Genomic DNA, 25,454 nt, shown 5'->3' on the forward strand with positions numbered 1-25,454 from the left:
TATATATATATATATATATATATATATATATATATATATAAAGGTCATTGATAGTCTAGAGGTATTGATCATTAATTTTTTAATCAAAAAAAATTTCTGACTGATTACATCAGAAGCAGAATGATACACGTTCTGACTTATTTCCTCGAACAGAGCTGCAATTCATGGGAGGAGCCCGAGTGTCAATCACAAACGAACACGTCACTAAAACTATATAAAGCCCGCTGTCTTAACGCTGAGGTTTACTTCGGTGAATGAAACGACCGTAAAAGTAAACTGAGCTCAGAGGAAATTGCCTAAATATTGTTTGTATAATTAAAAAGAGGATATAAGTTAATTGAATAACTAAGAACGATGGATGTCACAGCAGAGGCCAAGCAGATTATGGTCCACGCGTTAAGCAAAATCTACAGCTCTCGCACCCAGCGTGGTGGACTCCGACTCCACCGGAGCCTGTTGCTGACGCTCGTCATGAAATCTGCAAGGGACATTTACCACTCTGCTCGACTGACAAGCGAGAAAATGGAGCAATCCGACACACTCAGTGTCACAGAGAACACATCGCAAACAGAAGAGCCCATGGACACAACGAGCTCAACGACAACACCTCTGCGCGCGATAGCGACACAGTCCACCGAGGATGAGCAAAGGTCCGGACTCGAGGGTCATGCACATCTACACAACCCCGCAGGACTCACGGTGGACAAAGAAAACTGCAACCCAACCAGACCGGACCGTCACTCCAGAAAGCGACGGAGCAAAACAGCCACAGATCCTGACTTCCTACCGTGCAAAAAAGCCAAACTGGAGTTTGTAGAGGCCAGAGGAATTCTTCTGAATAATTCCACCAACTGCGGTAGAGCGCTAGACTCACTGTCACTTCTACCTATGCCAAGAACAATTGTGACATTTTGAAAAGACAAACAGCAATGGCACAACAACACAGTGATAGTGAAGTGAACTTTGCGCACTACAGACGGAAGCGTATTATGTGACGCATAACTGCTGATTACTCACAGTGGAACAAGTGACAGCACATCGGAGAGCGGGTTGATTTGGGAAAAAGGTGTGATGGTTCTTGTTCAAACTGTCGCGTTTCTCTGATTCAGGAATCAAGACATGTCGCGGCGGTGTCATTACTTCAGCGAGAAGTGTTAGAGAACTTCCACGGACATTCACATGAACTTTATCTGTTTATTTATTTATTTATTGGCCATCTGGTTATACCATGTGGTGTTCAGACTGTATTTGTCTATGGTGCTCATGCCGTCGGGATTGTCCAGTTATGACACTGACTGGGATTTTTGTGGTCTCCTTGCTGGAAAACCCATATTAAGCTGTTTCGGAACATTGTAGCTGGTTTCTTCCTGGTCCAATCAGTACCTAAACCAGTTGAAACATTGTAGCCAGGGATTTTCCAGCTGGTCAACATGACATAATGCTACTACAAACAGACATTGTGATGATATGAACTATCTACCTCAGTTTTGTACAATAAAATATTCTCTGACATCTAATTTTTGTGTGTGACGCATTATCTTGAGACCGATTAATCCAGGAAATGATCTGACGGAGTCAGCTAGGCTTGTATGTAGTTGTATGCGCTATGCTGAAAGTATTCCGCGGTCACGTGACCGGAGGTGCGGATGGCTAGGGGGCAGGATCTGTATGTTCGCGGAAGGCAGGAAGCGGTGAGGCCGTGAGCACATCAGGCCGGATAATCGCTGCTGTCGTCTCTTTTCACACTCCCACTTCTTTTAAACCCCCATAACCGGCTCAGGATATGGGTAACAAAAGACGAAGCTGTAAAACGTTTAAGTCGTTTGACTGATAATTAATGGCCCATTACTATTATTGTGTTTAAGTGTTGTTAAACACAAACTTAACCCATTTTTATTAGTCATTTCCCTTATTCTGAATTCTATATTTAAAAGTCTACGTTAAAGCTATACTAGTTGTTTGAGCACATACATTCACACATACCTTATTGGATCACAAGGCTACTATCCAAACTCTAATGTGTGAACAAGACTTCAAGGAATATTTTTCGGCGGCAATCTGTTGACGGTCTAGTTTGCGCGCACCTAAATTTGTTCTTTGGTGCCTTTAGTAGTACTACAGTCTGCCAACTCATAAATCGCCTATTATTTATATGTTAGAGTAATAATGACAATTTTTGCTACAGCTCTCGAGCGACATTGTTTCTATGGTTACCTTCGCAAACACACGATTTCTATTGTTTTTTTAGCACTCGCCGACTTGATGAAACGTTATAGGCTACCTATACACTTATTTGAATCAATATAATAGTAGTTTATAACAGATCGTCAACACTACAATCTTGTATTTGTTTCAAAACCTGATTCACTTTGTGGCCACGTTATATTAACAAACACTGAATTAAATAGGCTTATTTGTGTAATAGATTATGATAGGCTAAATAGGTGTATATAGGTGTACAAGATAGATAAATCTGCATGTGAGCCATGTGTAGGCTATATTTGTTGACCCAGCAAAATCATACCCCATGTTGGATCAGGAAGTAGCCTAAGGGAGCAGGAAGTGGGGCAGGCGCGAGAGAGGAATGTGCTAGTGAACGGAAGGAGGTATTAATAGACTAGAGGAAGGACAGCACCCTTCACACATCCGCACATCTGGCCGACATACAGCAGACAGCCGTGGGAGGGGGAGCTGCTGAATGCCTGTATGGCCCATCAATTGTCCTGCTAATGGAACGAGCCTCCCCTCTCCTCTCGAGTCTGAAACCTGATCCTCCAGTATCTGAAATCTAACAGGAATGCACTGTTAGCTCCCACAATCTCCTGACCAAACGAATTTACAACACTCGGATCAGCAGAACTATAGTCTACACAAAGACACACGTAGGATCAGAAAAGGATAGAGCAAGGGTAAAAACGAAAGGAACAAACTAATAATGTAGCCACATGCCACCCAAATGAGATACGCAGCCTTAATTAAGGCGGAGGACCAACTGTAGTGTAAGACTAGATGTGAAAAACACATTCTAATAAATATATTACACCCATCCTGTCATATAATAAATATAATCTCATGAAATAGTTAGGCTACGTGTTGCCTATCAACAACCTACACATCACAAACACTCTTGTCAAACCACTATAATTTGAACAGGCAAACCTGATAGCACACATAGCTACACCACAGAGACGTAGGCTACAATTTGATGTGCGTGTTTACATCGGGAAGATGCATTTTTAAGAGTGTTTGCTAATCTGTAATAAAGGACGTTCCCTGTCAGATGTCAAATAGACGTTAAGAAAATGTCTTTAAGATGTTTATGATTTAGAATGTAGGCCTATGTAAAACTGATATGTTAAAGACGTCTGAGATGTTAGTAAACAGCAGATTCCTTTAAGATTAAGTGATATTTAACAGACATCTTGCAGACATAGCCTACGTGTGCTATCTGGCGTGGTTTGGCATGGCAGCCAGTTTCGAAAATAGCCTACTGCTTTACCTAATGCAGCATTACATGCGTTTTCTTCAAATTCCGAATGGATCATCGCCCAGAAAGCATGCATAAAAGCGCTCCCTTTAGCCTATAATCGCCATGTTACTCATCTTAATTCATCGCAATTTCAAAAAGTTCTGCTAATCAATTAAGCTAACTGTACAATACATATCTTATTTAGCCTACATATTGTCTACATGTTTTGTTACAAGTTAAATTATAACAAGTGGATTTGAGTGTGCAGATCTCAGCACCGAACAAAAACTATGGCGTTTTGAGTGGCGAGGCGATTCCAACTTAAACATACCTGATTGTCCATTGCATTCAAGAAATCATCAGATATGTTTGTGATTGGCCACATTGCTCAAAGCTACGAATATACTCTGTAAATAGATTTTAAATAAAAATTTTATCCTGTAAAACGCGTTCAAAGTATGATGCAACATGAGCAGATCTACATTTAAAGGTGCACTTTGTAATTTTTAGCGGCATCTAGTGGTGAGGTTGCGAATTGGAACCAGAAGTTGTGGTGGCCGACAGGAAAATATGTCATCATCTGAGACAGCAGAGAGTAACCAGTTAAGCAATGAGGTTTCTTTACAAAGATAAATTAAGAAATTAGGTTTAGTCAATTTAGTAAACCGATATGTTATTGAGAATATAATTGTTACTTGTTCATCATTGTGTCAGTGTTTTATTAGCTGACTTAAGCTAGCTTCTTTGCACAAAGAACAACATAGTGCTGAAACACGTTTGTCCGTTTAGGGCTGATGTAGAAACATGTCAGCGCATTTCAATGTAAGGGGACCCGCAATATTTAGATAGAAATGCCTCATTCTAAGGTAATAAAAAAATAACGGTTCATTATGTAAGGTCTTTTTACACCACTGAAAACAGTTATTTATATGATACTGCATTTCTGTAAATAGATCCTCCTAAATATTACACAATGCACTTTCTAATGCCGCAATCGATATTTTTAATAAAATTTTAACTTTATTATTATAGATTTAGTTTAAATGTGCAGGTGCATTTTTGGCCAAAGCCCAAGTTAATTTTGACCCATGGCCAACATGCTCTGTCTATGTGCGGCCTCATGATTTATATGTGGGATATACAGTCGGCGATCACATTAAAAATCTATGATTTTTAATATTATTATTTAGCCTTGGAAATACACTAACCCCCAGTTTCACAGATTAAAATGCATGTTTGAGCTGTTTTAATGGAAAGCAACCTGCACTGGCATATCTTAAAATATATCAGTGCCATTGTTTTGTCTCAAGACGCACAACAGTTATGTTTTTTTTATAAGGCACATATAAAAGCTACTTTTAAAAAAAGCTACTTTGGCTATCTAAGCCCCGTCTGTGAAACCAGACCTAAAATTGTAAGAATTTATCTACATTTAAAAGAAAAAAATATTTAACTCAGCTATTTAACTTGTTAACATTGACCATTTAAAAGGGATAGTTCTCCCTCATGCCGTTCCAATTAAAAAGATTTTAAACTGTTAGTAATCAAACAGTTTTGGTTGCCATTGAAATACAGTGAAAAAAACCTGACTGAAACATTTCTCAAATTATCTTCTTTTATATTCCACAGAAGAAAGTCATACAGGTTTGAAATGACATGAGGGTGAGTTTTTTCCCCCTTTAACTCTTTGATTTTCATATTACCACTGAAGCTCACAAGATGCCTTTAAAAACATGCTGGATAACATGATCATCATGCTTGTTGCTCAAACGGCGCTGCCATTAAAGCACAAGTGGGACAAAATAAGGACCATAATTTGTAATAAAAAATGGGAAACGGAGAGAAAAAATAAGAAAAGAAAGAAAGAAATGTGTAAGATACTTTTGAAACATTTGTCAGCAGCGTGGGTACTCCATAGCAGCACCAAGAATGTAAAGTGTTAAATTCTGCTCAGAGCACTTTCTCCTGACCATACTCAATTTAAGCAAGGCACTTAACCTTCTGAAGCTCTGGAGGTGTCTTATGACTACGTCTGTGGTCTGATCCCTCTATGTGTCAGATCAGGCTAAACCAGAGAACAAGAATTTTCTATACCACAGTCAATTGTGTGAATAAGAATGCATTCAGCTCTGTGTAACCGCACTCATGCACTCACAATCATGACCCGGTTTGCCAAATGCACATTCCTTTGGAATTGTGTAAGAGTCAGAAACTCAAAACAGTAGTGAAAGCAGAGGAAGATGAACATGGGGGATTTCAGAACTAAAAGAGTTTTGCGCACAACAGCAAGGATTTTCTTCTTGACTCTTTTATTTCATTTTTTTTTTGTGACAGTAGTCATATTGACGTGCCCTGGACATAGTGTTGAAGTGTCTCTCCTTCTAGTTGGCGGGGGGTGGGAGGGGGGTGGGGGGGGGGGGGTGGGGGGGGGGACAGAAAAACAGAAAGAAATAAACAACTTGAAGTTGCATCAACGTAATTTCCCTCCCCAGAATATGCAATTTTTTTTTTGTTTTAAAAAATAGAGCATAAAGGAATATATTACTTTTAAAAAGATTTATCTGTACTCATGTTTTTTTCTACAAAACATTTCATTTTTTAAAGTCCTGCAGATTACTTTTTATCAAACGCTGTGGCATGCACATTGCACATGCAGTTCTCGAGGTAAATGCTTTTCTACATTTTTTTTTCTGACAAAAACTTGCGTTTTTAGTTTCTTCTTTTTACAGTGTGACTCTCACATCGGCATTGTGTTTTTAAGTGTCACTTGTTTTGCCAAACATGAGGTTGTTAGTAACAATGAATTATGACAGACAATGAGAAATGTCAATGTCCTATCCAGACAATCGCTTGTCTATTACCCCACAGCCACACACACAGCAAGACGCTGAGAGAACATCATGCATGCAAATTAGGATGACTGAAAATCATTCACGTGTTGATTTTTGTCCAACACATCCTCATGGACCTGATCACAAACGTATACAAACACACATTGCTCACAAACATAGACCCATCATTTCCTTATACGCTTGTTGCAACTCAAAACGGGTTTGTATTGCATATAGATGCTCTCCATATAAAAACTCAAGTCACTCGAGCTAAATGCCTTTTGTGGATAGAATAAATCAAGAGACTGTTTTTCACTGCAAACCAACACACTGCAGCTGTATAAATGTGTAAAGAGACGTGCAGTCTAAATAATGCTGAATAAGGCACTGATTAATCTCAGCAATAAGAATGCAGTTTTCAAAGAAACAATGATCACAGAATCTAGTAATGCTCAACTAGCAAGGGGAGACATGAAACTTGGATTCTGTATCTTGTGTTTACATCCTCAAAGACAATACTCACCAGTTGTGGACACACTTATACATAGAGTCTTAAAGGAGAGCCACAATTTCATCAGTAGTGCTACATACAGGACTCACTCAAGTGGGACTGTGCGTGAAAATATGTTAGTTAATGCTACACACATCGTCTAATTTGCACATGCTGCAAAGTTGGCCTCGATCGGCAGCGTGTCTGTGTATCCGGAGTCATTCCACAGAGGATTCTGCCTCGTAAAGAATACTGAGATGGCAATGGTAATGTGGGCCGAAGAGACACAAAGATCAGTGGGACACAAGAGACAAGTTTTGGCAGAAAAGGCCCGGTCATTGTTTCACCCATGCAATTTGATTGGCTGTGTTACATGTTCCTGTGCAGTTTGACTGGCTGTGTTACATTTCCTGAACACAGAACGGTGCACCATCGGTGACAGACACATATTACGACTCTCAATGTACAGGTCATTGACAAACATGGAACAGAAAAAGGTGAGACTGACAGAGCCAGAACCACTGGCTGCCAAACAATGTGGATCACAGCGCCATCTGCTGATTGAGTAGAGGTAGTGGAGCTCAGTTACCTTCTCACATTTACCTACACATTGAAATGTCTTAGGGATTTTTTTTAGGTCAGTTTAAAGCAATGGTTCTCACGCTTTTTGATTTGAAGGCCCCCTATTTCTGGTATGTCTTCTATAATTATGACAAAGCTGCTTGTTTTGTATCCTTTTTGGGGTTCAGTTTGAATTAACTACAATTTATTATGCGATTAGATTATTTTAATATATTAAAACTAATTTATTTAATAATTGAAGTCATTGTTGACTTCTGGTCCCCTGGTTGAAAACCACTGGTTTAAAGGTATAAAATAAATAACTAATTATAAAAAATAAATAAAAATCAGCATTTAAAAAGGAAGATTATGACAGTAAAGAGTTTTATAAAATATAAGATTTTTACGCCAACCTAATTAATTCTTGTTAACTAACATCTAAACGCTCTTTTTAATATCGAAACGTCTTCGAAGACGTTTATATCATGTTTATATCAATATGGTTGATAACTAGTCAGCTCTTCCTCTACTTTCTTTTTCATTTTTTTTTCCTTGTTGATGAAAAGTGTTCACAGTTACAGAGACTTGAGATCAGATGCATGCTTCAAACTGTCATTAACGCTCACTGATATGGCTGAGAAAGTGTTTCCATAGAAACAGTCGGAGTCGTCGAGCTACTGAGGACGTCGGCTGAAGGTCAGATGGGTTTCTGTCATGGCCCATAATTGATCACTATCACAGAGCTCCACACACCATCTACACAAAACTCACATGAAAACAAGTATGGCAATACAAAGAGCAGCAGTCAAATACAAAAACAGGTAGAAAATGAAATTAAAAGCATCATCATCATTATCACCATCTTCATCATCACCATCATCACTTATCATTACTTATGTGATCATCTTTATACACACATTGTCATTATCAACATGAAATCATATGTAAAGATGGAGAGGTTCTCTCTCTCTCTCTTCTCCCCCATTTCTCTTTCTCTGCATGTACCCTGGAAGACTGGAAGAGCATGTTTATTCATCCTTTGCCTGTTATATGGTTGTGTATTTTATGTGCTACTATATCTGCATTTTTGTGCAAGTGAGCAAATTATCTATACAGTGATAGAGGAATGTAAATAAAATGTTATCAAATGTTTCCAGCTTAAAAAGTAATTGTGCTATCTGTTTATTTTTTATTCACAATCTTTATTGTATGTGGTATTTGGCACCAAATCTGGTACAACAAAAATAAACATCTCTGGTCGCCCATTTACTAGTAGTTTGAACGTTAGCAATGGCTTCATCTCCCCTATCCTTCAGGAGAGAGGGATCTCAGAGAGTCGTGAGAGAGAAAGAGAGACGGGTGACGACACTGAGAGAGACGACACTGACCCAGGGTGTCGAAGGGAGAGAGAAAGAACGTCACGGACATGACAAAGGAGCCAACATTTTTTCCCCCCCATCCCCCTTTTATCCAAAGTTTCTGTGTATTTTTTAACTTTTTTTTCTTTTCTTTTTTCTCAATCATGCAGGATTTCCAAAGGATTTTTTTTAGGAGTTCAAACAAAGGTGGGCAGTGCAACAGAAGATTCAAACTCCAGTGTTTCCAATGAGAAGCAGAAGACGAAGCCGAAGAAGAAGAAATAGTGAGGAGCTTTTCGTTTTTCTCTCCTGTTTTGTCTGTTTGTTTGTGATTCCTCTTTCTTGCGTTTGGGGGGCTGAAGTGCAGGGTGGGCTTTCCTATTTTAGTTCAGGTGAGTTCACCTCCATCTCCCACCCACAACTTACCCACACGGGCAAATGCCTCCCCCTCAACTGGGATAATTATTAACAGTAAACAGATGATAAAACTCATCGATATTTCCCAGCATCTGGACTGATTTTTGCAATAAATGAATCTCCAGTCAAGTTTGTGAAATAAAAAGTGATCCAACTTTTTTTAAACGAGTGCTAAAGAGTTTGTAGCGTCTCATTTCCGGAGGGACTGCATGAAATGTCCTGGGGGAAAAAGTTCAGACATTCCTCCTCCTTATCAAAACATTTTTTGTATTCTTCAGAAAAAGGCTAAGAACAGGATTCCATATTCGTTAGTCTTCATATTCACTGTCAGCGGTCCATCGCTTTCAGGGAAACACTTAGCAGCAGATGAAATGGAAAAGAAACAAGAAATAGAAAGAAACAAATCATGCCTTGATTTCCCCTGTGGACATTCAGCGCACTGCTTAGTGTTTCCCCGGACAGATCTGCCAATCCAGTGAGAGTATTGTTTTACTGTGAGCCTACGCTCTGCGTGGTGGCAGTCCAATCCAGAAAAGTGCGGAAGGACTCGCCCCTCCCCGTCCCAGAGGCTAGCACCAGTCATCCTCATCAGTCTCACTGTAGGGTTCATGAAGCCCCTTCCTGGGCCCTCTGGGATGAGGAGGCTTATGTGCTCCCGGGTGGGTGGGGGCGTGGTGGTGTGGAGAGGGCGAGGACGAACGGTAGCCGTTCGGCATGCGCCGCGGGTGGCCCTGAGAGGGGGTGCTGTGGCGGGAAGTCCTGGGGGAATGTGGGTGAGGGTTGCCCTGCACAGGGCTTTGCTCGTAAGATGGAGGCTCGTTGTGATTGAACTCGTAGTCTTGGTCGTCGTAGAAACCGTCGCCCTCCACACTCTCCGTAGGACCAGGGCCCCAGTGCGCATGACGGGAGGAGCGGGGAGAGCCGTGGTGGGGAGGCGAAGGGTGGTGGTGAGGGGGAAGCGGGGGCTCGGGGCCAGGCGGACTGAACCGACGGGAGGTCGGGGTAGGGAGTCGGTTCTGCTGGCCGGGAGGGGGGGTGCCACCGATGGGCTTACGGACCACGGGAGAATAGGTGACGTGGGGCCGGGGCGTAGCAGGGGTTTGGGGTAGTTGACGCCGGCCGCGGCGGGGAGTGCTGGTCCCGGAGGTGGAGGGGACTGGACTGCCGCTTACTGAACTACTGCCCTACATGAAAATGGAACAAGGCAAATAAAACAGAACCACAAAATTAACCACACAACAAGAAGAAAGACAGTAGGAGGTGACACACACACACACACAAACACACACCGCAGTAAGAGAGGAAAGAGCGCAGTCATAAAAGAGAGAGAGAGAGAGAAATGCAAGAATGAGAGACATTGCAAAGCAGTAGAGCAGAGCGACCAATGCAAACAGCCATGAAACGACCAAAATCAAGCAACATATCACAGGGAAAGAGAGGACACAAGGAAGAAAAAACAAACAAAAAACAAAAAGAATTGAATTCTGTTGCAGCTGTGAAATTAACTTCAGGTTTGTTCTTTACAAACTTTTCAATTCAAATGAAACTGACCCCCCCCCCCCCTCCCCCCTCCCCCCTCCCCTTAAAAAAAAAGAAAAAAGGATGCTTAGATCATTTTACTGGAAAACAGTGAAGGCAAAATTACTGATTAAGATACTTTTTTTATTTTTTCTTCAGTGCTGCAGAAATGCTCAACTGTGATAAGATGCATTATGAGCACATGTTCATTATGAATGAATCACCCACCTGTCTGTGAGTCAGGCACTCTCTGCCCTCACTCGGTGAGCGGGACCAGCGGCGGTCTCCCTCTCTAGACTGTCTGTGGCTGTAGTCGGCTCGTTCTCTCTCCTGTCCGTAGTGCTCCTTATCTACAGAACTGTGGTGGTGATGGTGATGATGGTGGTGCTTGCGGTCTTTGGCCCGGCCCCGGTCCCTCTCCTTGGGTGGCAGATCTCCTGACTGTGTGGTGGTGCTGAGATCAGTACCAAGACCTGCTAGGCCACAGCCAAAGAGAGAAAACCGGTACTACTGTTAGCTCTCCTATTCTCTTATACACAGAAATATATATGCTTTCGTCTCTGACCTGTGTCAGCATCAGTGTAGCGGCTTAGGGACCGCTCTGATGCGCGGTGACTGCGGTCTCGGTGGCGATGCCCATGTCTATGACCCTCTTCTGGGATGACCCTCTCCATGGCGTAGTCCTCACCCCGCATTGAGTGGCCTGGACGCCCATGTCCCAGAGATGAAGCTGAGCGCTTCATAGGACTGTTATCGGTGATGGTCTGCTGAAAGAGTCGACACAGGCCAGAGAAAGAGGTAGGGAGAGAAAAGAAAAGGGAGCGAAGGAAGAGAGAATTTCTGTTTATTGGAAATAGATGGGTCTGGAAGATTTGAGAGGGGAGCTTCATTTCTGTAGTATTTAGTAACGGCAGGCAGATGGTCGTGCGAATGTACGGCCTTGTTTACACCTGGTATTAACATCCGTCTCGGGTGATCCCGACACAAGCAGTCAGCTGAGACATGTGAGTCTCCTGTGGCCAATTTTGATAATATAATATATTGATAATATAAGGGAAACAGTATACAATTTTGTGTATATATACATGACTTGAATCATCATCAAATATATATATATATATACACACTTTTATTCAGCAAGGATACAATAAATCAAAAGACTTTTACTTCAAATAAATGCTGTTCTTTTGAACTTCCTATACATCAAAGAATCCTGAAAAAACATCTCTCAGTATTAAGGAGCACAGTTGTTTTGAACATTGATAAGATTTTTTTTCTTGAGCAACAATTCAGGATATTAGAATGATTTGTGAAGGATCATGTGACACTGAAGACTGTATAATGGATATATCTCCAAAACAAGAAGACATATTATTTTACATACTTTAGCTTCTCAAGTAAATTGATCTTGTTTTAAGGATATTTTTAGATATTTTTACTGGAAAACAAGACAAACACCCTGCTTACATCTGTAGATAGTGCAGACCATTTGTGATCGTATCTACCCAAACATATCTTAATACCAGGTGTAAATGGGCAATATGATGACTTCAAACTTGTGTTTAATTCTGCAGGTCTGGGAGTTGGTGAGATTTTATTGTGAATGACCTGACGAACACACTCAGCCGATACCAGCGAACAAATAAACAAAATCACCATTCACCATGCAGAGACCGAGAAGAAGAGAAAGATAGAAAAAATATGAAGTAAAGAGAGAGAAACGAAAAGATAGCTGCAAAAGGTCGTGCCTCGCATGCATCCAGGACTGAATCTATGAAGTCAAAATACTCATTGGTTACAAAAACATTCTACTACAACATTTGAGGGAAGCACATTTCCTCCAACATACCCCTCTATCCATCACTCACAGTCATGCACAACGCAAAGAGCGAAGAGAGGGGGCTGTCCAGGCTTTAGAGAGAATGTGAGGGGCAACACCAAACATATGGTCCATGAAGAGGGACGTGCAGAGTGGGGTGGTTTGCAGTGGCTCAAGCCCTGGACCCTTTGCCCTAGTCTGATTAGAGCCTTTCCATCTCAAAAAAGCATGAATTTGACTGTTTTGGTGCAGCTTCACAATCAAACACCATCAACACTGACACCTAGAGTCGTGGATGGAACATTACATACCATCAAGAGTTTTCAGATACTGATGCATTTGTAGAAATCTGATACAAATAGAAATCTGATAGAAATCATACACCCATTTTGATGTGTAACCTGGAGCAAATACAGACTAGGAGAGTGCAGCAAGTCAATTTTCATATCTCTTTCTTTGAAAACAAACAGTGTAGAGGAATGTTACCTTACAGTTTTCCATTTTATAGAAAGCAACAATATGTATTATTTTTTTCTCACCTACTTCCATCACAGTAGCATTATATTTGCATTTTTTTTATCTAAAATGATATGTTTTCATTTATATTGTTTATTTGCTGAGGACAAGTGGTTGTTCCTTCATCATGTGTTGCATTCAACAATTATAGTCCAGTATAGATGTAAGTGTTACTCAATAACGCATCCAAACTTTCCTAAAAATAATAAAATGACAAATAAAATTAAAAAAACGCCCTCTTTTCTCCCAGTGACACATTGAAAACCAACACGTCTCTGCTCAGCAACACAATCACACCTTCACAGTCATAGCACAGATAATTGCAGACTGACGCACAAAGACTGCGGATGCATATGCATGTAACATGTAACATGCATATGAGCACAGCACATAATGAGTGTTGCAAAGCACAAAGATAGCAGATATAATTAGGAGGAGGCAGACAAGGAGTCTTGTGTGGTTTTATCTGCACACAAATCTAAAAATATGTCTGTGCTGTACAAATAATAATGCTATTACACATTCATTATTCAACCCTCATTGCAAATCAGGTTTATTGTCAAAAAATAAATTCTCTAAATTATTCAACCCTCTGAATAGAATCCCTCACAATAGCACAAATCTGCAAAACAGGTTTTGTCTCAAGCACACCTGATGCAATCAAGAGCTTCATTAGTCGCACCAGGTGTGCTTGAGCTAGAACACATGAAATATCTGAACTGGAATGTTAGAAACATGGCAAACGAATTGTCCAAAAAGAAGATATCATCACCCTTCACAAACAAGGAACAGGATACAAAAAGATATCGAAGGTACTAAATGTTCCAAAAGACACCGTTGGAAGCATAGTTTGCAAGTTCAAAGTTAAACAGGACAGGACAGGGCAGAAAATGGAAGCTATCAACAGCTGCAACCATATTCCTGAGTGACTGCAAAAGACCTGCAGCAAGACTTGGTGGCAACAGGCACTCAGGTTTCACATTAAACGCATGCAGTTTCCATGCCAGAACTCCAAGATGTACATCACTACTGACCCAAAAGCACAAGAAAAGTGCTCAAAATCATTTAAATAAGCCACAGAAGGGATTTTGTTCTGTGGAGCGATGAAACAAAACTGGATCTTTTTGGCCCTACGGATCAGTGATATGTCTGGAGGAAGAAGAATGAAGCATATGCTGAAAAGAACAATCTTTCTACAGTTAAGCATGATGGCGCTCTGTGATGCTCTGGGGCTGCTTTGCATTCTCTGGCACTGGAAACCTGCAGCGTGTGGAAGGCAAGATGGATTCATTGAAGTATCAGGAAAGCCTAGGAGAAAACGTCATGCCGTCAGTGAGGAAGCTGAAGCTTGGGCGTCATTGGAACTTTCAAAAGGACAATGATCACCAAGGCTTGGTTGCAGAACAAGTCCTGGAAGATTCTACAGTGGCCATCAGTCGCCTGACTTGAACCCCATAAGGGCTTTTCACGCTTGAAATAGATAACCCTGGGTAAACGGAATACTGGGTTGTCTTTATCATTGCTCATACTATACAAGGGGTTAACAGTTAATCCTGGGTATTCATAAACTGCAGTGTCACACTGCACATTCCTAAACCCTGGGTAAATGTCCTTATTTGCATATTTGCGGTGTCAGTGTTACTGACTGGACAAACACAGCACGTGACCTGCTTACATGAAAGGCTATAGCATTGTGCATCCTCATGTTACACATTGCTTACTGTAATATCAAGTTTTTTTTCTGAGTGAACTTTTCAAACTTTAAAGGTAAGAATGAAGGTTCTTCACTCCAATTGTCTTTTTTACATTTGTACGCAGAAACGACTGTTTATATACATTTATATGACTGCCCAAAGCACATGAATATAAGGCACGCGATTGGTTGTTGGTAGCTAAATATCTAGTTGAAACATTCTAACACCACATCGTTTCGCACTGAACAAGTTTGCCACTGCAATGTGGAGATAACACAGCAAAAGAGGTGCTTGCACTGCTCCAGAGCAGGATTTCATGACCCCGGGGAAAAGCAGTGCTAACCCCGCATCTAAATTACAAGTGTGAAATGCTCCTTTACCCGGGGTTAAAAGCGGTGTTTAGAACGACGGTAACCCAGGGTTAAGCGCAGTGTGAAAAGCCCTATAAAAAATATCTGATGGGATTTGAAGACGGCGGTTACTGAATATTACTGAACTGGAGGCCATTGCTCATGAGGAATTGGCTAAGACACTTTAGAAATGCTGCCAGAACCTGGTGTCTAGTAATACATCTCATTTACAGCAAGTCATAAAGTCTGTAAATTTTGCCTGTAAAAGATTTGCAATGGGGGTTGAATAATTTTGATTACAACTGTGTGTGTATATATATTTTCTTTTAAGTACATATGTTAAATATTACATACACTGAACACAATTATAAACGCAACACTTTTGTTTTTGCCCCCATTTTTCATGAGCTGAACTCAAAGATCTAAGACTTTTTCTGTGTACACAAAAGGCCTATTTCTCTCAAATATTGTTCACAAATCTGTCTAAATCTGTGTTAGTGAGCACTTCTCCTTTGCCGAGATAATCCATCCACCTCACAGGTGTGGCATATCAAGATGCTGATTAGACAGCATGATTATTGTAAAGGTGTGTCTTGGGCTGGCCACAATAAAAAGGCCTCTAAAATGTACAGTTTTATCACACAGAACAATGCCACAGATGTCGCAGGTTTTGAAGGAGCGTGCAATTGGCATGCTGACTGTAGGAATGTCCACCAGAGCTGTTGCCAATAATTTGAATGTTAATTTCTCTACCATTAGCCATCTCCAAAAGCGTTTCTGAGAATTTGGCAGTACATCCAACTGGCCTCACAACCGCAGACCACGTTTAACCACACCAGCCCAGGACCTCCACATCCAGCATCTTCACCTCCAAGATCATCTGAGACCAGCCACCCGGACAGCTGCTGCAAAAATCAGTTTGCATAACCAAATAATTACTGCACAAACCGTCAGAAACCGTCTCAGGGAAGCTCATCTGCATCCTAGTCGTCCTCATCGAGTTCTCGACCTGACTGCAGTTTGTCGTCGTAACCGACTTGAGTGGGCAAATGCTCACATTCAATGGCGTCTGGCACTTTGGAGAGGTGTTCTCTTCACGGATGAATCCCAGTTTTAACTGTACAGCAAGGGTTTCCAATCCTGCTCCTGCCGATCGACTGTCCTGCACAGTTCATCTCCAACCCTAATCAAACACAACTGAAGCAACCAATTAAGGTCTTCAGGATCACTTGAAATTAAAGGCATGTGTGTTTGATTAGGGTTGGAGATGAACTGTGGAGGACAGTCGATCGGCAGGAGCAGGATTGGGCACCCCTGCTGACAGCAGCCTGCTGTACAGGGCAAATGGCAGACAGCGTGTATGGCGTCATATGGGTGAGCGGTTTGCTGATGTCAATGTTGTGGATCGAGTGGCCCATGGTGGTGGTGGGGTTATGGTATGGGTAAGCGTATGTTATGGACAACAAACATAGGTCCATTTTATTGATGGCATTTTAAATGCACAAAGATACCGTGACGAGATCCTGAGGCCCATTGTTGTGCCATTCATCCACGACCATCACCTCTTGTTGCAGCATGATAATGCACGGCCCCATGTTGCAAGGATCTGTACACAATTCCTGGAAGCTGAAAACATCCCAGTTCTTGCATGGCCAGAATACTCACCAGACATGTCACCCATTGAGCATGTTTGGGATGCTCTGGATCGGCGTATACGACAGCGTGTTCCAGGTCATGCCAATATCCAGCAACTTTGCACAGCCATTGAAGAGGAGTGGACCAACATTCCACAGGCCACAATCAACAACCTATCAACTCTATGCAAAGGAGATGTGTTGCACTGTGTGAGGCAAATGGTGGTCACACCAGATACTGACTGGTTTGCGGACCCCCCGGACCCCCAAATACAGTAAAACATTTTAGAGTGGCCTTATTGTGGCCAGCCTAAGGCACACCTGTGCAATAATCATGCTTTCTAATTAACATTTTGATATGCCACACCTGTAAGGTGGATGGATTATCTCGGCAAAGGAGAAGTGCTCACTAACACTGATTTGTGAACAATATTTGAGAGAAATAGGCCTTTTGTGTACATAGAAAAAGTCTTAGATCTTTGAGTTCAGCTCATGAAAAATGGGGACAAAAACAAAATTGTTGCGTTTATAATTTTGTTCAGTATACGTATGAATCTTCCTTAATTGCCTTATTTTTTTCAGTTAATTGACTATTATTTCATTGAACATTTTGAATTAAGCTTGTTACAATGACTGAAATAATGGGTCTTTTAATAAATAAAAATTTAAATAAATGTAAAACAACAACAACAACGTTACAGTATTGAAAGTTTTTTTCTAGTATTTTCTCATGAAATTTTCAGGCACAAATTGTGTGATTTCCAGAGAACTGGCCAGAGAGACAGAAAGACAGATGTTAGAGTCAGACAGGGTCAAACAGAGTGATGATGGAGAAAAAAGTAATAATGAACTAGAGAGGTTGCACATACAGTGAGATTATCTCCCCGGTGCCGTCCTTTCCTCCTTGGCTGCTATACAGCCATTTCCATACAAGCAGAAGACACACCAAAAATATGTCCATACAAATACACACATATGAAGCACATAGGGCCACATTTACACAAACCAAAGCACATTAACAGTGGGCAACCCCAGGCATGAAAGAGAAGGAGAGAGAAACAGAGATTTCACTCAAAAGAAGAAAAAGGTGGAGATGGGGTTCATGCAGTAAATTAGGATGGGGAGGCCAAAAACAGAGCGAAAGAGGGGGGGGGGGGAATAAGGAGGGAGAGAGAGAGAGAGAGAGAGAGAGAGAGAGAGAGAGAGAGAGAGAGAGAGAGAGAGAGAGAGAGAGAGAGAGAGAGAGAGAGAGAGAGAGAGAGAGAGAGAGAGAGAGAGAGAGAGAGAGAGAGAGAGAGAGAAAAGAAAGACAGAGAACCTGGTTAGACACAGATGCAGTGGAGACAGAAAAAGACACTTACCACAGCAGCACACAAACTGAGGGCCAGAGGCAGTGTTAGAGACACGTCACAGTACACCACACAGAATGATACGGTGAGGAACGGTACAGTGATCGTCACAAGAAACAGTGGCCATAGAGAGGTATTCTACTACAACACTGCACACATATACGGTACGTGTAGCATGAGACCACCAACAAAACTCTCTTGTACTTGGTTTCTTTAATGTATGTAAATTACTCTCACACTGTACTGTTCAAAAGTTTGGGGTCCATAAGATTTTATTTTATTGTTTTTTTATGAAGTCTCTTATGCTCCAAGCCTGCATTTATTTGAAATAAAATTACAGCAAAACAGTAATATTGTGAAATATTATTACAATTTAAAAGAACTGTTTTCTTTTTGAATATATTGTAAAAATGTCATTAATTCCTGTGAATCTGTATTTTCAGCTGAATTTTCAGCATCATTATTTCAGTCTTCAGTGTCACATGATCCTTCAGAAATCATTCTAATATGATGACTGACATTTGTGCTGCTAAATATTATTTTGCGGTTTAACATTATTAACAAATCTTAGTGACCCCTACCTATTGAACGGCAGTGTACATACATAAACTTGGGAGATATAAACACACACACATACACATGCTCAGACAAATCCACATCTCAGTACCAACTCCCAAGTCACTGTTTGCTTCAGCATCAAATTCCACAGAGCTTTATGACCCTGAATGAAATGCAGTTCCAACTTGGGCAAAACAGAAATATATATATATAACACTTTTGCACTTATATAAAGTAATACAGCACTGTAAATACAGTCAAATACAAAGCTTAATTTACAATAGTAAAATACTGTAAAGATACAGTACGAACACTGAGTAACTTCTAAACTGAGGGAGGAAGTCAGAGCTAGCTAAACCCAAAAAAGAAAATAAGAATTTAAAGAGAAAATAAAACGAGAAAGAGAGAAGAAGAGACATATACACAGAAAACGCAATGATACAGCATAAGAAGTTGATTAATTTAGGGGAAAAAACAGAGGTGTCAAGTCCAGGTTCAGAAAGTAAAATTCCTCCTCAGTATTTTGTTCCAATCACCTGGATTTCCTAGTTAGCACAGTTTTTCAGCCAGGAGATAGAACTAAGTAGTGAAATCAGCTGGCTGAGTTAATGGGTAGAATAAACATATGGCAGGACTTTTACTTTCTGACCCCTGGAATTGACACCTCTGGGGAAAAATAACTACTTTTCAAATCTCTCAGCTTCTCAGTTCCAACAGCAACATGGGATAGCAAAGTGTGCATTTGCTACAAAATCCCAGAGAATGTAGAATGTCGTCTGGGTATTGTGTTTTATGAACACAGGGCATTCAGATGCCCTATTTGTGAGACATAATGCTTTTTGTATAAAACTGCTTTTTGTGGCAAGGACATGTGTATATTTGGGTCTGTATGAACGAGGAGGCGGCCACTCAAAGGCCAGTGGTAAGAAATATGAGACTGAAAAAAAGAAAAGAAAAACACATACACACAAATTCTACCTGTTCTAGACCTAGATCAAATATGCATCATAAGTAATGAGGGTGCATATTGTAATATGCTAGATATCATATATCTAGACAATTATAATAAGAGAGTGTTTGAATGCAAAAAAATATGTATCCTTGAATACATCACATCAAACACATATTCTGATAATTACAAATACTTAAAAAGCATATTTATGACAGGTATGCAGATGAAGATCATGGATCTGTTCTGGGCCCAACATGTTTTCCTATTAATTAACAGCATTAAAAGGCAAGTTTCTTTAGAATTTTATCTGTAATGAAGATTGATACACAACATGACAGAAATAATTTGGACAGCTAAACATATGTCTCTAATGAAAAAGTAATATATGCTGCTATCACAGACGTGCGGTCCATAAAAGCTGCGAATACTCTGCATACCCAAGCCCTTCGTGGACTTGCTACTTAACATTATAAATTACTATAAATTTCCTTTTTTGAGGTGTATCATAAAACTTACATGATGAAATGTTGGCAATACATATGTAACTCATTTATTTATTTGTTACGAAGGGTTTCGGTTAGCGGATCTAGAACAGCTTTGGCGCTTCCGCTCTGTTGTTATTTATCGTCATCATTGTCCCGCATTCTCATCGGTTTACCACTCGAATTTAGAGCCACCAAGCGGAATTACAAAAATACAGCATATTTTGCAAACGGCCTTTTTCGCAAGTCGCACTGGACTCAACTCAAACACAACTCGACAGCTTTAACGGGTGCATGTGAAAGCATTAACAGGTAAATGTAGGCTAGTTTCAATAACAGGTCAAACATATAAGGAATACTTTTGCTGTGTTGCTATGTGTTATGAGAGCAAGCAACTGAGCAGCTAACCCTCTGTCTAGAGCAGCGGTTCTCAAAGTGTGGGGCGCGCCCCACTAGTGGGGAATAGAGGCGTGACAGGTGGGGCGCGCCAAACGGGAGGAAATTTTCCTTTTTATGCCTTTATATCTTTATTCGTTGATGGTGAGTCCGCATCGTCAACTTCATCTTTGCAGTGACACAGAAAACACCAGTTTAGTAATAAACAATTAAATGTCTCCTTGCTATTTTTGACACATTCATAATCATTACTTGTGCCGGTTCTTTGTGGCAAGCTTTATGCGTGCGCTCGTGCGCTTGAGTGCGGCAATATAACGCTCATTATCCTGTATAGCCTATTTAAGTAATTAAATCAATATAAAAGGGCGATTTGTCCACTAATGGCTTAAATGAACAACTACTAGTCGACTAGAAAAAAACTTTAGTCGGAGACAGCCCTTATTCCATATATTTTCGAACTAGCAGGGCATTCTGTGTTGAGCGACCCTGAGCAGAATGTGCGAGCGGAGGAATATTTAGAAATGCGTTCTCCACTCACATGCTGTGATCGGAACAAAGGAATATTACAATAATTAATCATTAGTTTTATCTTATACACTGCCCATCATTTAATCCCATATCAAACACAGTATGTTATATCTATTTTAATATGTGTAATATATATATATATATATTTTTTTTTTTTTTCACGTTTTTAAGTAGGCTACAATATTATGTTAGTCCACAGCCCCCAAGCAGGGGGTGCTGATGCTATGACGAGTGGCACTTTTATTTCTTTTCTATTTTTGAACTTGATACAAATTTTGACACAACTGCACTTTTATGTTATCTATTTTTGAATTTCATGCAAGTTATGACACAGCTGCACTTTTATTTTCTTTATTTTTGAACTTGCTGTTATTTGATGTAGATAGTTAGTTTGTATTTAGATACAACTTATTACTTATAACTATACTGATACTACTTGTTACATTTTAAGCTTGTTGCGTATTTCATTAGCGTTGGGGTGATGGGGGCAGGTGGGGCTTGAAAATTCCCCCTTGTCCAAAGTGGGGAATGACCGAAAAAGTTTGAGAACCACTGGTCGAGCGAACGCGAACGTCTCACTTATAAGCCCATCCAAAGTTTCTGCACTAGGTGCATTTTTGACAAAACGCGCCACCCAGCATACCCGGTTAAAAAATGTCACTGGCTGCTATATCAACTTCCAGTCTTCCCCTCAAGAGACTGCATGGCTGTATACTTGATTTGATGCATCTTTCAGACATTTAGAGTGGTTAGGAATTAGTGACTTAACATAATTCACACTTGCTTGTACAGGACATCAATCCATTGCAGATGCTATAATGGGTTCTCTTTGCTTTATCTGGTCAATGGACACATTTATTTAATGCAAAGGCAGCAATGGAAAGTGGGTTGTTTGGAGGGCCAGGAAAGGAAAGACAGATGTGAAAAGGGGGTAGAAGAAAAGGAAGGGGGGAAACACAAAGGAATGACAGGATGAGGCGCTCACTTGGTTGTCTGCTGGGAGTCGAGGCATGGAAGCAGCCCTACCATGGCCTTCCATCGGCAGATAGTGCTCAGTGTCCGAGTAACCGTCCTGCCCCATCTCTCTCATCTCTACTGTCTGCAGAAACAGAGGGAGACCATGCATGACTTCCCAGGGACAGCAGGCAAGAGCGGAATGCCAGGAGTCTGAGAGACAGGCCTAAGCACAGTGGATGGAAGGAGGACATCTCCACCTTCATCTCTCCCTTCACCCTGTGGGGAGATGCAAGAGAGCAGGACAGTCCTGCCCCAGCCTCTGTTCTACACGCCACTGCTGTTGGGTTTGCATAAAGTGATCTGATGCTGTTATCCAGTTAAGTACACGCAGGGATTCAATGACAAGATTATCCGGAGAAGATCAGGAGATGTTTGGTAATACAAACAACTCTCTCACAAACAGTTTTAAAACAGGATATAGGGGGTCAACTTCAAATATATGGACACGCATCTCTTTTGTTGACTCACATATACATATGCACTTTTGTTAAAGGGTTAGTCATAATTTTGCTCAAATTGTTGCTCCAAACTATATAAATTTAAATCTTCTGTGGAACACAAAAGAACGATTTTGAAGAATTTGCTGGTGGCTCCTTTCAATGGAATTACAATAAATGGGGACTGAAGTTTTCAAGCTTCAAAAGAAAAGAAAAAAAACCCTAAAACTATCATAATAATGATCTATATGATGTGTGCGCTATAATTCAAAATTATCTGAAAAAATATTTATAAAAATATATTGTTATTTACCGAATTTTCTTATTCTTTACTGAGCGAACAGAACTCATTTACAAGAACTAACTAAAACGATTCAAATACAAATCAGACACTGCTGCTTCTCTCATGAACATAGATTTTTTTTTTAGTAAATAGGGACTTAAATTTCGGTCACTAAACTACCATATGGCTTCAGAAGATTACAGTGCACTAGTTTTATGGACCATGTGTAAATCCTCTTTTTTGTCATTTTGAGGATTGGCGATTGAATGTCCTCATTCTCTGTCATCAAGCTCAAGATATTCTTCAAAAACTCACTCTTTATGTTCCATAGAAAACAAAGTCATATGGGTTTCGATCAAAATGAGGGCGATTGAAGAAGGATATTTTTAATTGTTCAGTTTTCATTTTTGGGTGAATTATACATTTAAGGTTTTGCTAGTTCCAAGCAATTTGGGGACTTTTTTCTGTAGCTTTTGTTACTTCCTTCTTATGAATCACTTATGTAAAAACACCTGCTTTTCCAGTCATACATTTAATAAATAGTTTAGCTGGGCAGGAGTGTCTCAACTCCTGACAGTACAATGGCACTCAGAACTGCAGAAGGGTTTAAACATCCTTCCCAGACAGCTGAATATTAATGCATATATTCCATGACATGAGCTTCACCATACAAAGCTGACATGTGAGAGTAATAAAAGAAAATAAACGATAACAGATGGACACACAGACTGAGGGGAAATATAAAAGAGAATAAGAATGTGTAAGAAAGTCTGCTGAATTCAGTTTTTACTCAGCAACAGAGAAGGTGCTTTGTTGCTCTCTGCCAATGAGATGCACATGGATGAGGGATAGACAGACCAGCCATTCATGGTTATGAAAAAAACACTCAAATAAATACCCTCCACAAAAGACTGAATATCTGATATGCTATCTTATAAAGGCATATACAATTTTATCAATCCACAGAGACGTCCAATGGAGTGACACTACATGAACGTCCTGAGCTCTAACAAATAATTATCATGATGTGAGTGAGTTAGCATGCTGCTGTAGAATCCATAACTGATGAAATAGTGGCTCTCACATTTAGAAAACTATTGTTTTATCTCATACAGTAGTGTGTGGGGACAATTTTACTTGTATTTATTGTTGTACCACCATATTAATCTGGTAATGCTTGAAGTTAAGAATGCAGTGATGCACTAACCTAAACTATTTTTTATATCATAATTTCAAGCATTTATATGAATATCCTAATAGTAAATTGTAAATGAGATGGGGCAGGCTCTGTGTACCTGAGATTGTCTGTGGTTATCTGCTATGTCGTCTGGGTGTTGGCCTTCAGGACTCCAGCTGCCTGCTTTCTGAGACATCTCTTGAGCTCGTGCCGTCACCCATGATTGGCTCTCCGGTATCCTTTCATCAACAGGCCTGACAACACACATATTTAGTCAGTTTGCAAGCTCTCTACACTTCTTGAAGGGCTCAAGGCTCTGGTTTAATACTTATTGTGGTTTAGATGATTTTTCTCATTAGATGTCCATTAGACTCAAGGAGAGGGAAGATGATCTTCATTAACATTTGTTGTTTTTGTTTTATTGGTCATGGATTATAAAAAAGAAGAGAATGAAAATTGGCCAGCATAGGTTTTTTTTAAGAGTTTTTTGTTTTAATCATAGTTTTTATCTTTTGGTGAAAAGAACCTTTGAATTCAATATGTCATCATATCATATTTATCAATTTAAATAAATGTTACTCTAACTAGAATGAATACTTGTCATTACTGACTGGGATTAGGTTAACTGAAACTCTTCCATTTATATTCTTTCTGGATTTTTCCTCTACAAAAATGGTTGATATTTTGCAATAATTCCCGCCCATCCCCCGTCCTCTTCCCTCATATTTCAGCTAACAGTGTGTTCATTAAAGTAATTTAATTATTCTCATGATGTACACATTCATGTAATTCTTTTTTTTCTCTGCGTCGTCATCATTAACAAAATAATAAAAGAAAAACCCTTTGTTAATATTTATGTCAGTAATTTGTTAACACTGAAATTGACTTTAATACTTGGGGAGAGAGACTGGGAAGGAAACGGAGTGGGTGCTACTCACAGATGATTTGCTGGGTGCGGTTGAGTTTCAGGAAGGCCGGTGAGTCCCTGCCCCACATCCTGGCTTGGAGACGGCGGCTCCACACGCTGAAACATTAATGGCGTTCGATTCTGTGTAAGATACAACATGGCCTACAGCTGGTATCAGGCAAGCTGATGGGAAAATGGGGTTGGGGAAAAACATGGGATGCAAAGCATCCCATGTGCGAATGGGGAGGGGATCCAGCAGCGGTCAGTCAGGAGGCATTCCAGGAGCATTATGGGTAAATGGATTTATCCTGTGAGTTGTACTGCCTGAAAGCTGTCAATGGTACCATGCTGAGAAATCATTTACTTTCATTGTCCCAGTAAATGAATGGGTCTGTAACCAACTGGCTGCTAAACAGTGGTGATAAATCTTGGTGTCATTCAGCAGACCCCATAATATCAAGATTGGGTTGTTTGTTAGCTATGAATTAACTTGTATACAAGTGTACACATATAACTTAGACAGGAATTCCCTTTTAGCAGATATGCAATACCATTTAAAAGTTTAGGCTCAGTAAAAAAATAAAATAAAAAAATAAAATAATAATAATAATAATAATAATAATAATTGGAGGACTGGAGGACCATGTGACACTGAAGAGTGAAGTAATGATGCGGAGTAAATGCAATCACTGGAATAAATTTAATTTGAAT

The 25,454-nt window shown here is 40.2% G+C and overlaps 2 protein-coding genes across 7 annotated transcripts in view; one reads left to right on the plus strand and one right to left on the minus strand.

Annotated features, from left to right (window-relative positions):
- Window positions 1-229: 229 nt before the first annotated feature.
- On the plus strand, window positions 230-1,517 carry ier2a (immediate early response 2a). Its single transcript, XM_077212924.1, has one exon. The coding sequence runs from the start codon at window positions 355-357 to the stop codon at window positions 913-915; it is 561 nt and encodes a 186-aa protein (XP_077069039.1). The 5' UTR covers window positions 230-354; the 3' UTR covers window positions 916-1,517.
- Window positions 1,518-8,985: 7,468 nt separating this feature from the next.
- The window catches only part of cacna1aa (calcium channel, voltage-dependent, P/Q type, alpha 1A subunit, a), a 117,848-nt gene continuing 101,379 nt past the window's right edge, over window positions 8,986-25,454 (minus strand). For 4 of the 6 annotated variants that reach the window (XM_077212926.1, XM_077212925.1, XM_077212927.1 and 1 more), the window contains 6 exons: window positions 24,775-24,884; window positions 23,955-24,090; window positions 21,908-22,021; window positions 11,210-11,411; window positions 10,873-11,117; window positions 8,986-10,310 (listed from right to left, as the gene is read on the minus strand). In XM_077212926.1, coding sequence (XP_077069041.1) covers window positions 9,696-10,310; window positions 10,873-11,117; window positions 11,210-11,411; window positions 21,908-22,021; window positions 23,955-24,090; window positions 24,775-24,884 — 1,422 coding nt within the window. In that variant the 3' untranslated portion in view covers window positions 8,986-9,695. The remainder of the gene's footprint in view (window positions 10,311-10,872; window positions 11,118-11,209; window positions 11,412-21,907; window positions 22,022-23,954; window positions 24,091-24,774; window positions 24,885-25,454) is intronic. The other 2 variants (XM_077212930.1, XM_077212929.1) reach the window with 2 other exon arrangements.

Source organism: Siphateles boraxobius, unplaced genomic scaffold, assembly GCF_051911475.1.
Source record: "Siphateles boraxobius isolate OS27281-9 unplaced genomic scaffold, OSU_SipBor_1 66, whole genome shotgun sequence".
Taxonomy (NCBI): domain Eukaryota; kingdom Metazoa; phylum Chordata; class Actinopteri; order Cypriniformes; family Leuciscidae; genus Siphateles; species Siphateles boraxobius.

Bases quoted from the DNA above. Each gene is read 5' to 3' on its own strand.
- ier2a (XM_077212924.1), top strand. From the start codon at position 355: ATGGATGTCACAGCAGAGGCCAAGCAGATTATGGTCCACGCGTTAAGC.